The following is a 14373-nucleotide window of genomic DNA, read 5'->3' as shown; positions in this document are numbered from 1 at the left end:
AAGTGCTGCATGTTCTCCTCAGTACCACATATGAAATAACTAGCACCACCTGTTTAGCATGTGTCAGCCAGTAATGAATACACCTATGCACCAACTAGGAGATCTGAAAAAACATGACTGTAAAACTGGGTACACACCTAACAGATATATCTGCAGATGATGGTTGTTCATGCACACTGAACAACCATCATCTGGCACAGCCGTCGCAACATGTCTGTGAACGACGTCAGACATGTTGCGGTACACACAGACATAATTGCTGGTACACACTGGCCGACGGGCACCAGATATATTGGTTGATCAATTGATCAGCCAATATATCTGCCAGTGTGTACCAAGCATTAGAGTTGCACTGCTATAGACCATCTATATGCTTAATTATTAATACTGTTAAGGGGGGTAACCACTTAGCGATATAACCAAGCAATTGCACGATAACTACGTCGTTATCGTGCAATCGCTTGCAAATCGCGCATGCATCGGGCATGTTTTGGTCGGAAGCGACCAGCGATGCGCGTGCCCGCTGGTCGCTTCCGACATCGCCCGTACATGCTGGTCAACCTGACGATCTCGTCGGGTTCAGCATGTGCGGGGATGAGGGATGTGCCTGGACTGAACGAGTGAACGGTTAGTCTAGGCACATCACTAGATATACAAACGAGAGCACGACAGCAATGTTGTAATCGTGCTCTCGTTTGTATATCTATAAGTGGATACCCGCCTTTAGACAGAGCATAAGAAGACCAATCTGTACATATATGTCCAGTGCTAGGGTCTTCTTCTGCTCTCCCATGCTCTGGAATAAACTGCCCACATGTGAAATTAAAACATTCAGCTAGACCGGACGGCCATACTGGCGCATCTAATGGCTTACTGTGATCACTGGTTCTACATATGTTGGGATTATGACATACACTACACTTTGTGTAACGCATATTAAAGCTGGTTAAGTTCTAATTTTGTCCACTTCATGGATTGACCAAACTCGCTCTAAACTCAAGCATTTGGAACCCCCCCTCTAAAAATCCTGCGTTTGCCCCTCAAATTATACAATTATCATAGAAATGTGGATTACCTAATAACTACATGACTATCAGACAGTTAATTACTTTGTAGTCTCTGAACCTATGAGAGCTTCTGAACCTTTAAGGGTTACATACTATCAGCTAAGCTTGGTCAAAAACTTTCCCATCATGCTTCTCTCTGTATATAACATGCATGTTTATTACTGTAATTACGGCTCCGGAGCTTATCACAGGCAGATTTTCACAAGCTATGTGGCAGCTAAAAAGATTATTTATATCATGAGACTTGAAAGTAGATTACTAATGCACTAATCTCTTAATCATACATAATATTGATACATTCCCAGCAAAAAATGCCATGGCTTGGAGTGATATGTTTCATTATAAGAAATACATAAATAACAGGATAAATATTTAACTTTTAGTGTCATCCTAAAATATATATATATATATATATATATATGTATTCCCTTGATGTTTGAAGAGAGGTAAATAAGTACCTTGGCTACATAGTACACAATGCAGGCCGTCATGTGCAGAACGCACTCTGTTACACCAGCCTGTTTTCTCTGCCAGGTGCTGCTGGGGATTTCTTGTAAAACTGCCAAGCATTTAATTAGGATCTGAAAACATGGTGAAAAAGTGGATTACACATAAAAACATTAACTACTTCTTTGTCAGAAATGAATGGTTCATGAATCATGATAATTTTTCAATGTGGGAGGTGTCTGCAAGTATAAGGTTAAAAGAAAGAATTGTAGCTCTGCATCAATTTGGCTGTATTGACTAATGGAATTAAATAAATGGCTTTAATATATGTGTTTACCAATAAAGCCAGAGGTGGTGTATTGTATCCACGTGATATCTCTTTCGGAGAAATAGCCATATCATCAACTGCAGTGTTTTCATATTGATCACTATTCACAACCATATTTCACATTCAATAAGAGTGGTGTTATGTATATAAAGCCATATTACTTAAAAGTTAAACAGGACATTTATTTTACAGCTCTTAAAACCAGTGGCTACTACTGTGCCAATGCAACCAATAAGAAACAAAAACTATATGTACGAAACGGCAATAGTGAATGATGAAAAAATGAACACTGCATCAGGAAGATGTAGTTCTCTGTAAATGTTTTATATGTGTCATGCATTTAACAAATTCAACATAAGGAATATTCCAGATGCATTTTATTTTTAAAGCAACAGTACAGATGTGTCCACATACATCTTACTTCCTTGCGTGTTAAACAGCCCTTCTTGTCGCGCCATGCCGTGGCATGACTAGGTAGCGCCAAGCGTTTTTTCATGCAACTTTTTACCTTCAAATACATCTTATTTGCAAAGGACGCACAAGGAGCTTCTGCTGATTAAAATGATATGCAGCATGCCTATATTCTGTGTGCGACTGCGTGTGTAGCTTACATTGTCACAGCCGCTGACACTGTAACGTAGTATTTCGCTTGCAGATACAATCTTCGGTGTGTGTCTAGTCATTAAATATGGGGGACCCCTACACAATTTGTTTCCTGTATTTTTTTAATCAGGGTCGGCTCAAAGAGCCCGGGACTGGATATGCTTCTGTCACACGTGATTTAAAAAATAAAAACTTTTTAATGCTTTAATGGCTTTATTACAGTCAGAAACATGCACGAATCACACTGATATGTGCATGAATCTACTAAACATGCTGCTAATGATGGGAGTCTATTTTAAAATTCTATTTTGGACCGAGGTTTCTCAATTTACACCCGTGATTGCAATCACGATTCTTGGTAAATTCACGTGTTGTATTCCTGTCTATGGAAAGTATTTGCGAGTTTAGCCGATGGTTTATTAATTGCTATTTGTGTTTTCACCCATGTTTTGCACAGAGAATGATTTCACACCTGTGTTTCCGTTTAGTACATTTTCAAGTCAGAAAAACAGGCTAAACACACAAGAGAATGCAATCATGACCAGACACTAATCTTAGTAAATGTACCCCATAGAATCCTATTTTTTACTATTTAGGGAAGGCGGATTACTGGCGAAACAAGATCCACAAAGTATTTCTTTCTGGTGTTTATAACATGGAAAAAAAATCATGTTTTCTTTTGGTTCCCTTTCTTGAGAATTAAATGAAATATTTTTTTTTTGCCATTTGGGTTAAAATAAACCTGTTGACATGTTAGAATTAGTAAAATGACTAATGGCATATTCTGAAAATACAAAGTCTTCTGAAAAAATAAGGTATAATTTGTGTGGGTGCGGCATAAATAAAATCATTGATATTGGTGATAGAATGTGACGAGCGCAATTGTGAAAAAAAATGACCTCAGCACAAGTTTGAGAAAAATTTTCCCCATTGTCATTATGGGGTATTGTGTGTAGAATTTTGTGGACAAAAATGAATTTATTCAATTTTGGAATAAGGCTGCAACATAACAAAATGTGGAAAAAGTGAAGCATTGTTAATACTTTCTGGATGCACTGTATATATAAAACTCTTATCTAACTTGCGACCAAGGACCTCTTAAGCTGGGTACACACTAAACGATGTGTGTACCCAGTGATGCAACTGATAACCCCCCGCTGATGGGCCAACATATCGGACGGCCATTACACATTAGACGATCTGGTGCCCAACTGCCCGATACATCCTCCGCTGCCACATTCCACTGCATGGGGTCGTCAGTCGCATTGTCAGATTGAGCTGCATGTAGGGCCAACCTGACAATGTGGCGGATGACCCGCGGTAGGTACACACTCGACGATTTGAACGATTTATTGTTCCGATCCGTTGGAAATAGACAAATCGTTCAAAATATTGTTAAGTGTGTACCCATCTTAACTTTATTTCTTAATAACCAATCTTGCAGTGATTATTCCAAACTGTAAAGAGATGTTAGTGCTATGTAAAATTGCAACAAATACATATTACATGCCCATAGCAACATTTGGAAGGGGCCCCGTATCAATGCTTCTAGACAGACATTTCTTTTTGCAGCTGCTGCTCATTTTCTGCCCCATAGTAGTGCCATAGTTAATTTTATGTCTTACAATTGTGCCTAGTTAATTTTATGTCCCATAGTAGTGCCTTGGTTCTTTGCATGACTCATAGTAGTGCCCTAGCTTACCATAGTGCTCCCAGTTTACTTTATGCCACACAGTGTCCTCAGTTCACATTATGAAATTTTAAAGTGCCCACAGTATTTATGATGCTACATTGTAGTGCCTACTGTTCATATTATGACACAATGTAGTATCTCCAGTTCATATAATGACTCACTATAGTGCATCCAGTTCATATTATGACTCACTACAGTGCCTCCAGTTCAGATTCAGCCACATTACATGCCTCAGTTCATATTATGTAACATTACAATGCCCTTCTGTTCATATTATGTAACATTAATGTGCCCAGTTCAGATTATGCCACATTACAGTGACCCAGTACATTATAACATTATAACATCCACTACACCCGCCATCACAGATATTCCACTACACACACCTCTAAGGGGGAGCTCTGCAAAGTGATAAATAATAATGTACCAGCCACTCAGCTCCTAATTGTCATGTTACAGGCTGAGTTTGAAAAATAACAATTAGGAGCTGATTGGTTGGTATTTTATCACTCTCCAATTTATCACTTTCCAGAGCGTAGTACATCTGCCCCTTAATATTAAAACTCACTGAAAATGTGATGTCACCCAGTTAGTCAGCCTTATCCTACATAGAAATCTGTTAAGAGATCATATCCCATTAAACTCTTATCTTATCATTATTATTATAGAGAAATTACATTCTCACTTAGAACTGCAATGCATTTCACAGCCCCTGTTGAATGACACTCCCTGAGGAAGTGTTGGGAGTGTAACGGGAGCACGGGAGATGAATCATATCAGTGTGGAGCTTTGCTGAGAGGGAGAGACAGGGATTGCCACCTATATAAGCGCTGATGAGTCACCTTTATCAATGTGCCAGACCCAAATGCTTAGCAGGCTATTACGGGAACTCAGTATATAACTACCTAGGTCTGGGTCCCCCTAAGCCTCTGGGCCCCATAGTAACGGTACACCCTGCACCCACTATAGCCACACCCATGATTACATGCATTTGTAGGCATTGACCTTACATTACAAGGCACAACATTTTAAAGTAGAGCAGTTAACTGGCCTACAATACAAAGAGCAAAAAAAAGAAAATCAGGGAAATATGAGCAGGAAATACATAAATGCAGACAGTTTTGGGTCTGATGTAAAAACAATGGCTGTGAACACCTATTGTAAAAAAAAATCAACTGATCGTTTTAAAAGCAGTGTTAAATGACAAAAATGTGTAATTCTAAGTTGTAAAACAAATGGACATTTCAGTATTTGCCAACTTTACTAGAATAAAAGACTAGGCCTGATTCAGAAGAAGACTGAATTGCAATGCCGCACACAAGCTGCTTTGCAATTCCATCCTGTCACACGCCGGCCTGGAGACCCCAGAATCAGACCCCGTCGCTTACCTGTGCGGGCGCTGACCCACGCTGTCTTCCGGCTCACGCGCTGTACGCTCCTTCCTCTTCTCCCAAGGCAGTCTCCGCTGTTGTCCTCTGGAGGGTCCCGCTGCTGTGCTGCTCCCACGCCGGCTCCTGCTGACCGCTGGTCCCCGCTGACTACCTCCAGGAAGCGCTGTCCTCCGGTCCATGGGCGTGGCCATCTTGGATTGCCCATGTGACCCCACTACCACCAATGAGGAGCCTTCTCCTTCTCTCTCAGCCTGTCAGCTCCCAGTGTCCACTATAAAAGGATCCCCAATGCTCACACAAGTTGCCAGTGCAACTAGTTTCTTAGTTTAGCTAAGCAAGCCTTCCCACTGCGCTCCAGCCGCTCCACGTAGCCACTCAGCTACCAATGTCTACCCACGGCTATCCAGCCGCTCCACGTAGCCACTCAGCTACCAACGTCTACCCACGGCTATCCAGCCGCTCCACGTAGCCACTCAGCTACCAACGTCTACCAACGGCTATCCAGCCGCTCCACGTAGCCACTCAGCTACCAACGTCTACCCACGGCTATCCAGCCGCTCCACGTAGCCACTCAGCTACCAACGTCTACCCACGGCTATCCAGCCGCTCCACATAGCCACTCAGCTACCAACGTCTACCCACGGCAATCCAGCCGCTCCACGATGCCACTCAGCTACCAACGTCTACCCACGGCAATCCAGCCGCTCCACGTAGCCACTCAGCTACCAACGTCTACCCACGGCTATCCAGCCGCTCCACGTAGCCACTCAGCTACCAACGTCTACCCACGGCTATCCAGCAGCTCCACGTAGCCACTCAGCTACCAACGTCTACCCTCGGCTATCCAGCCGCTCCACGTAGCCACTCAGATACCAACGTCTACCCACGGCTATCCAGCCACTCCACGTAGCCACTCAGCTACCAACGTCTACCCACGGCTATCCAGCCGCTCCACGTAGCCACTCAGCTACCAACGTCTACCCTCGGCTATCCAGCCGCTCCACGTAGCCACTCAGATACCAACGTCTACCCACGGCTATCCAGCCGCTCCACGTAGCTTCCTAGCTACCACGTTACTGCCGCATTCCTCAAACTCCTGTCAGTTCGCTGCACCCTCTCATGCGGAGAAACTTCATTAAGCCAAGTCTCCTCCAGCGAGCGTCTGCGCCAAGTAATACAGATCCAAGGCCCAGTCCGGGAACACAGCTCCTGAATTCCACGTTTGTGACAGTTTGCACTGGCCAGATGGACTCGGCAAGTGGTCAAGGATCTGGGGTAGAAGCCTCGCAGGATGTACTATCCTGTCTGGAAAGACAGGAGACCTCTCAGGCTCAGCTGATCCAATTTATCCAAGATATGTCGTCACGCCTGGACAACATTCAGTCCTTACTGGCTCATCCCGCTCCCGCTGGCTCCCAAGCCGCCTCTCCTCCTGTGGTGTCACCTGCTCCTCCGGTTCTACCTCCTGCTCGTCTTCAGCTCTCCCCTCCCGAGCAAGTTCGATGGCAACCCCAAATTATGCAGGGGTTTTTTAAACCAATGCGAAATCCAATTCGAGCTACAATCCGCCAACTTTCCGACGGCCAGAACCAGGGTGGCATATATCATCTCTCTACTCTCTGGCCAAGCACTCGATTGGGTCTCGCCCCTTTGGGAGAAGTCGGATCCCCTGCTCTCCAACTACCCCGAATTTGTTGCCACATTTCGCAAAATCTTTGATGAACCCGGAAGAACCACTTCCGCATCAGCTGATATTCTACACCTCCGTCAGGGCAGCAGGACCATCGGCCAATACGTAGTCCAGTTCCAGACTCTGGCTTCAGAACTCAATTGGAACGAGGATGCCCTCATCGATGCCTTCTGGAGTGGCCTTTCTGAAAGGCTCAAAGACGACCTAGCTTCCCGTGACCTTCGAACCAGTTTGGATGGGTTAATCTCTCTCTGCAACAAGGTGGATCTCCGTCACAGGGAGCGTGCCTTGGAAAGAGGCAGATTTGATCGTGGAAGGCCACGTCCAGTTTCCCGCTTACCCTCTCCTCCTCTGGGCGAAGAACCCATGCAGGTCAACCGCTCTCATTTATCGGCTGAGGAGCGGCAGAAAAGGCAGAGGCAGAACCTCTGTATGTACTGCGGATCTCCTCAACATTTTAGTTAAAACTTGTCCCATTCGTCCGGGAAACGCCTCCTCCTAACTTATGAAAGAGAGGTTAAGTTAGGAGTTGCCATTGAATCACAAAGGAAGTCTGATTCCACCATCCAGGCTCATTTAAAGTGTCCTCGAGGTTACAAAGCTGTATTAGCTCTCCTGGATTCCGGAGCGACAGAGAACTTTGTCACTACTGACTTTGTCCAGAAGCATCAAATCCCCATGGAAGCGTTGCCTCGAGTCATCACTTTAACCGCCATCGATGGTAGTCGCATTTCTAGTGGAACCATCACCCATCGTACAACACCACTTAAACTTACCATTGGGGTGCTCCATTCCGAACAACTATCCTTCCTAGTGATTCCCAAAGCCTCTCATTCTTTAGTCCTCGGATTACCCTGGCTACAGAGACATTCACCACAAATCGATTGGACCACCATGCAAATAACCTCCTGGGGTTCCAATTGCTTCAAAGGCTGCCCTTCAGCGGGTAATACCTATCAGATCTTCCGTTGTACGGGATTCTACAGACCTGCCCAAAGCCTACGATGGGTTTCAGGACGTCTTTAGCAAACAGAGCGCAGACCTGTTACCTCCCCATCGTGATTGGGACTGTCCCATAGATCTGATTCCCAGGAAGAATCCTCCTAGAGGCCGAACCTACCCTCTATCTCTCCCTGAGACTCAGGCCATGTCGGAGTACATTACGGAAAACTTAAGTAAAGGCTTCATTCGACCTTCCACGTCTCCAGCAGGGGCTGGATTTTTCTTCGTAAAAAATAAAGATGGTGGCTTGCGCCCGTGTATTGACTACCGGGGTCTTAATGAAATAACTATTAAGAATCGCTACCCTCTTCCTCTCATTACAGAGTTATTTGATAGAGTCAAGGGAGCCACAGTTTTTTCCAAACTCGACCTAAGTGGAGCCTATAATTTAATTAGAATCCGTCCAGGCGATGAATGGAAAACGGCCTTCAACACCAGGGATGGGCACTACGAGTATCTCGTTATGCCCTTCGGCCTCTGTAATGCTCCGGCCGTCTTCCAGTTTTTCGTCAATGAAATCTTCCGGGACCTCTTGTACAAGTGTGTGGTCGTTTACTTAGACGACATTTTGATTTTTTCTCAAGACCTCCAAACTCATCGAGACCAGGTCAAACAAGTCCTTCTGAGGTTGCGGTCCAATCAACTGTTTTGCAAATTAGAGAAGTGTCTGTTTGAGGTCTCAAGTGTACCATTCCTGGGATACATCATCTCCGGAACAGGCCTTCAAATGGATTCGTCAAAACTACAAGCCATTCTCGATTGGTCTCTTCCTTCTTCCTTAAAATCCATACAAAGATTCCTAGGATTTGCCAACTATTATCGCAAGTTTGTAAAAGGTTTCTCGACTCTGGTAGCTCCGATTACAGCCCTCACCCGCAAGGGAGCAGATCCAACTATATGGCCCGTCGAAGCTACCTCTGCATTTCAACTTCTTAAGCAAGCCTTCATCTCCGCTCCCATCTTAAAGCAACCAGACTCCACCCGGCCCTTTATCCTGGAGGTGGACGCATCCTCTGAAGGTGTCGGTGCAGTGCTCTCCCAGCGATTTAAAGATGAAAAACTTCATCCCTGTGGTTTCTTTTCCCGGAAGTTTTTGCCTGCAGAAAAGAACTACACCATTGGAGATCAAGAGTTACTCGCCATGAAACTAGCCCTCGAAGAATGGCGATATCTTCTAGAAGGAGCTCATTACCCAATTACCATTTTTACTGACAATAAGAACCTCCTTTATCTTAAATCTGCAAATTGCTTGAACCCTCGTCAAGCCCGGTGGGCAATGTTTTTTTCCAGATTTAACTTCAAAGTCTCCTATCGCCCCGGTTCACAAAACCTCAAAGCAGACGCACTCTCCCGTTCCATGACGAACCAATCTTGAATTCAGCTTTCTTCGCCTCTACCCAATTATCTTCTATACCCCCGGTTGGGAAGACTTTCGTCGCTCCGGAACTCTGCAAGAGGTTACTGCATTGGGCTCATGCTTCCCGGTTCTCTGGTCACTTGGGTATGGATAAAACCCTAGAATTTATCCAGCGGTCCTATTGGTGGTCTTCGATGAAAAAGGACGTCAGGTCTTATGTGTCTTCATGCATCAAATGTGCCCAACACAAGATACCTCGGCGGGTTCCACACGGTCAACTCCAACCTCTTGCAATTCCATCTAAGCCATGGACTCACCTATCTATGGATTTCATCTCTGATCTTCCTCCATCTCGGGGCCACAACACAATTTGGGTTATCGTGGATCGTTTTTCTAAAATGGCTCATTTCGTACCACTTAATGGGCTTCCGTCTGCACCTCTACTCGCCCAGAGCTTTATAAAAGAGATCTTCAAGCTCCACAGCCTTCCTCAAGAGATCATCTCCGACAGGGGAGTACAGTTTGTAGCGAAGTTCTGGAGGTCACTCTACTCAGCCCTTCAGGTAAAACTCAAATTTTCTACAGCTTATCATCCCCAGACCAATGGTCAGACCGAAAGGGTCAATCAAGACCTGGAACAGTTCCTGCGCTCTTTTGTCTCATCCTCCCAAGATGATTGGATTGAACTTCTTCCTTGGGCCGAATTTGCCCACAATAATCATTATCACACGTCCACCTGCTCAACACCTTTTTTTACAGTTTTTGGTCAACATCCTCGAGTGCCAGATTTCCCTCTTCTTCCAACATTAGATGTGCCTGCGGCCAAAATGTCCCTTCAACGGTTCTCCAACATCTGGGAAAAGGTTCGTTCCTCTCTGACTAAAACGTCAGCCCGGTACAAGAGATTTGCTGACCGCCAAAGACGATCGGTTCCAAATTTCCAACCTGGGGATATGGTCTGGCTCTCTACCCGAAACCCAAGACTCCGAGTACCCTCGATGAAATTTGCTCCGCGATTCATTGGTCCATTCCCAATCATCAAAGTCTTGAATCCTGTGGCTTACAAGTTAAAGCTTCCTCCATTTCTTCGCATTCCAAGTTCTTTCCATATTTCTCTTTTAAAACCACTAGTCTTAAACCGATTTCAGAAGGTCCTGCCTAAAGCTTCTAGTGTTCAAACACAGCAGGGAGAAGAGTTCGAAGTTGACAGAATCTTAAGATTCCCGTTGTCGATACAACCGTCTTCAATACCTCATCGACTGGAAGAATTATGGTCCGGAGGAACGAATCTTGATAAATGCCTCCGATGTCCATGCACCCCGTCTGGTCAAAGCGTTCCATATGAAATTTCCTCATAAACCAAGGAAGTGTCCGGTGGCCACTCTTGAAGAAGGGGGTACTGTCACACGCCGGCCTGGAGACCCCAGAATCAGACCCCGTCGCTTACCTGTGCGGGCGCTGACCCGCGCTGTCTTCCGGCTCCCGCGCTGTACGCTCCTTCCTCTTCTCCCAAGGCAGTCTCCGCTGTTGTCCTCTGGAGGGTCCCGCTGCTGTGCTGCTCCCACGCCGGCTCCTGCTGACCGCTGGTCCCCGCTGACTACCTCCAGGAAGCGCTGTCCTCCGGTCCATGGGCGCGGCCATCTTGGATTGCCCATGTGACCCCACTACCACCAATGAGGAGCCTTCTCCTTCTCTCTCAGCCTGTCAGCTCCCAGTGTCCACTATAAAAGGATCTCCAATGCTCACACAAGTTGCCAGTGCAACTAGTTTCTTAGTTTAGCTAAGCAAGCCTTCCCACTGTGCTCCAGCCGCTCCACGTAGCCACTCAGCTACCAACGTCTACCCACGGCTATCCAGCCGCTCCACGTAGCCACTCAGCTACCAACGTCTACCCACGGCTATCCAGCCGCTCCACGTAGCCACTCAGCTACCAACGTCTAACCACGGCTATCCAGCCGCTCCACGTAGCCACTCAGCTACCAACCTCTACCCACGGCTATCCAGCCGCTCCACGTAGCCACTCAGCTACCAACCTCTACCCACGGCTATCCAGCTGCTCCACGTAGCCACTCAGCTACCAACGTCTACCCACGGCTATCCTGCCGCTCCACGTAGCCACTCAGGTACCAACGTCTACCCACGGCTATCCAGCCGCTCCACGTAGCCACTCAGCTACCAACGTCTACCCACGGCTATCCAGCCGCACCACGTAGCCACTCAGCTACCAACGTCTACCCACGGCTATCCAGCCGCTCCACGTAGCCACTCAGCTACCAACGTCTACCCACGGCTATCCAGCCGCTCCACGTAGCCACTCAGCTACCAACGTCTACCCTCGGCTATCCAGCCGCTCCACGTAGCCACTCAGATACCAACGTCTACCCACGGCTATCCAGCCGCTCCACGTCGCCACTCAGCTACCAACGTCTACCCACAGCTACCCAGCCGCTCCACGTAGCCACTCAGCTACCAACGTCTACCCTCGGCTATCCAGCCGCTCCACGTAGCCACTCAGATACCAACGTCTACCCACGGCTATCCAGCCGCTCCACGTAGCTTCCTAGCTACCACGTTACTGCCGCATTCCTCAAACTCCTGTCAGTTCGCTGCACCCTCTCATGCGGAGAAACTTCATTAAGCCAAGTCTCCTCCAGCGAGTGTCTGCGCCAAGTAATACAGATCCAAGGCCCAGTCCGGGAACACAGCTCCTGAATTCCACGTTTGTGACACATCCTTCCTAAAATGCAAAAGCAGCAGAAGGTGTCTGTCACCTCCTTGCTGTATCTGCGATCCCAGCACTGTGACAAAGGTCGCAGCCTGGGATCAACAACGTGACCGATGGTCGTGATGGTTGAGCCTTTGGTCAGGTTGCGGTAGCTGAAGCCTACCGCAGCCTGCTCGGGTACTGACAGCCTGCAAGGACAGGAAGTCTGCAGACCCTGGTCTTGCTACTCCTGGAAAACGGAGGCGCCACGCCCCGTTCCCGGAATCACAGGCTGTCCCCGTCTCCACACAGGCCCGCAAACGCCTCTGCTTGTCAATCCCGATAATCGGGAATCTGCGTTAGGCTCCTTAATTGCATTCTCTACTGAATCAGGCTCTATAAGTACTGAATCATTTCTTCTCCCTTTAGCACAGTGCGATGCTGTTTCACTGTGACACCATGCTCAGAACCTACAACAGTTGTTCTTAACATGATTACACAAAAGCTCTCAGTTGGTTCTGTGCCCTGATTACACCATAGCTATTTTAGCTCCGAATAGGCACATCTACATGCAGCACTGTGAATCATGTCGAATGATGGCACCACCCGTATTTACATTTTTTACTTCTTCATCAGACTGAACGAACTGTCTATTACTTTTATTTTAGTGATTGCTATGTTTAGATATAGGCATCTATCATGTCAGCAGGTGTGTTGGCACATTTCTGCTTACCTGCACTACTGGAACAGAAGGGATCCGGTGATAGATTACTGGAGCAATCAGACCATAGCATTGAACAACAGCTTGAAGGGCATAGCTGGCATCACTCAGTAAGGTACTAACATCAAGAGCAACCAACAATCTTTCACATTCACCTATTCGACAAATCTAAAGATAACAGACCTACATTTAGCTTAGCGGTGCATATATTTCTTTAAAAATCCAAACAAAAGTGTTTAGCAATCTAAATGTAAATACAATTTTATAATCTACTTTTTTTGTTTTGTTTTTTTATTGCAGAGCAATTTGAAATAAATACATTTCCCTTTGTGCATTACATAAGCTTTGATTCTACAAATTGCCTGTTGTGTTTGACTCCTCAAGTGTGTTATTTCAGTAATAACCCTCCTGTGTGTGCATTCAAGAAATTACTACGGTGCGTTACTTGGTTCTACTCCATTCACTCCTTATTCTATCAACCTGTTTGCTTCTCAGACCCTTAAAATGCAGTTAGAGTTTAAAAAAAACTGGCAGAATTTTTTTTTATTTTTATATGGGTAGGGCGTGATAGTTTACCAGTCAATGGAGCATTAAAAAGACATGTGGTCCTGATTTGCTCTCACTCATGTAGTGTTTTGACAACACGATTAGGAGTAATTGTGGAATATGACTGTAAGTGGAAAGGGAGGAAATGTGGAGTAAAAATGAAAGTGAAATGATGAGAACACTTTTATAAAGGCAATAACAATATTGTCTCAAAAAAAGACTAGCGTAAGGCAAGGTGTGCAACTCCTTATAAGCCTGTCTATTTTTCACAAAAACTGTCCACCATGGACTGCAATTTCCCAATCAATTGACCAATGATCTGGGTGTGTCCAATGTGATGGAATGTATACATCTAATTTGTTTATACTGTAGGTGTATGTAACGCTTTTACAATTGTTCTAAAAGGTTATTTGCCATTTGTTTTTGTTGCTATTTATTTTTAATTTGTGTTCATCTAAAAACGTTATACAAAAGCTCCACTATTTGTGAATGTGGACATAGGGCCTGAGTTGTACGCTAATGCCGTCGCTGCTGAATCTGTGTATGCAGCTGCTATGCGAAAATATGCAAATGTCGCAGCTGCCGGGAGATGTATTGAGACGCCAACCGGCGGTTTTGTAGATCCAAGTGAATTGTCACAGACTTTGCGTACAAAGACGCAGCATCTGTTGTAGATTGAAATGTGGTTATGTAGTCTGCGCTAAGTATAAGGAGCAGCTCTTATAGATTCTGGTAATTGTAAGTGTAAAATAGAGCGCTTGTATAATGGGTAAAATGTGAAATGGATATAAAATGATCAAATTAAGTGAATATGGAAGTAAAAA

General features: G+C 45.5%; 1 protein-coding gene across 1 annotated transcript in view; it reads right to left on the bottom strand.

Annotated features, from left to right (window-relative positions):
* CFAP54 (cilia and flagella associated protein 54) overlaps positions 1-14373 on the bottom strand; it is a 399494-nt gene that overhangs the window by 288530 nt on the left and 96591 nt on the right. The window contains exons 26-27 of the mRNA XM_088453676.1: positions 13016-13171; positions 1526-1648 (exon numbers count right to left, since the gene is read on the bottom strand). Coding sequence (XP_088309802.1) covers positions 1526-1648; positions 13016-13171 — 279 coding nt within the window. The remainder of the gene's footprint in view (positions 1-1525; positions 1649-13015; positions 13172-14373) is intronic.

This window comes from Taudactylus pleione, unplaced genomic scaffold, assembly GCF_031769625.1.
Source record: "Taudactylus pleione unplaced genomic scaffold, aTauple2 ptg000040l, whole genome shotgun sequence".
Lineage (NCBI taxonomy): Eukaryota > Metazoa > Chordata > Amphibia > Anura > Myobatrachidae > Taudactylus > Taudactylus pleione.
Note: the sequence above shows the minus strand (reverse complement) of the source record. Positions and strands in the feature narration are given on the sequence as shown.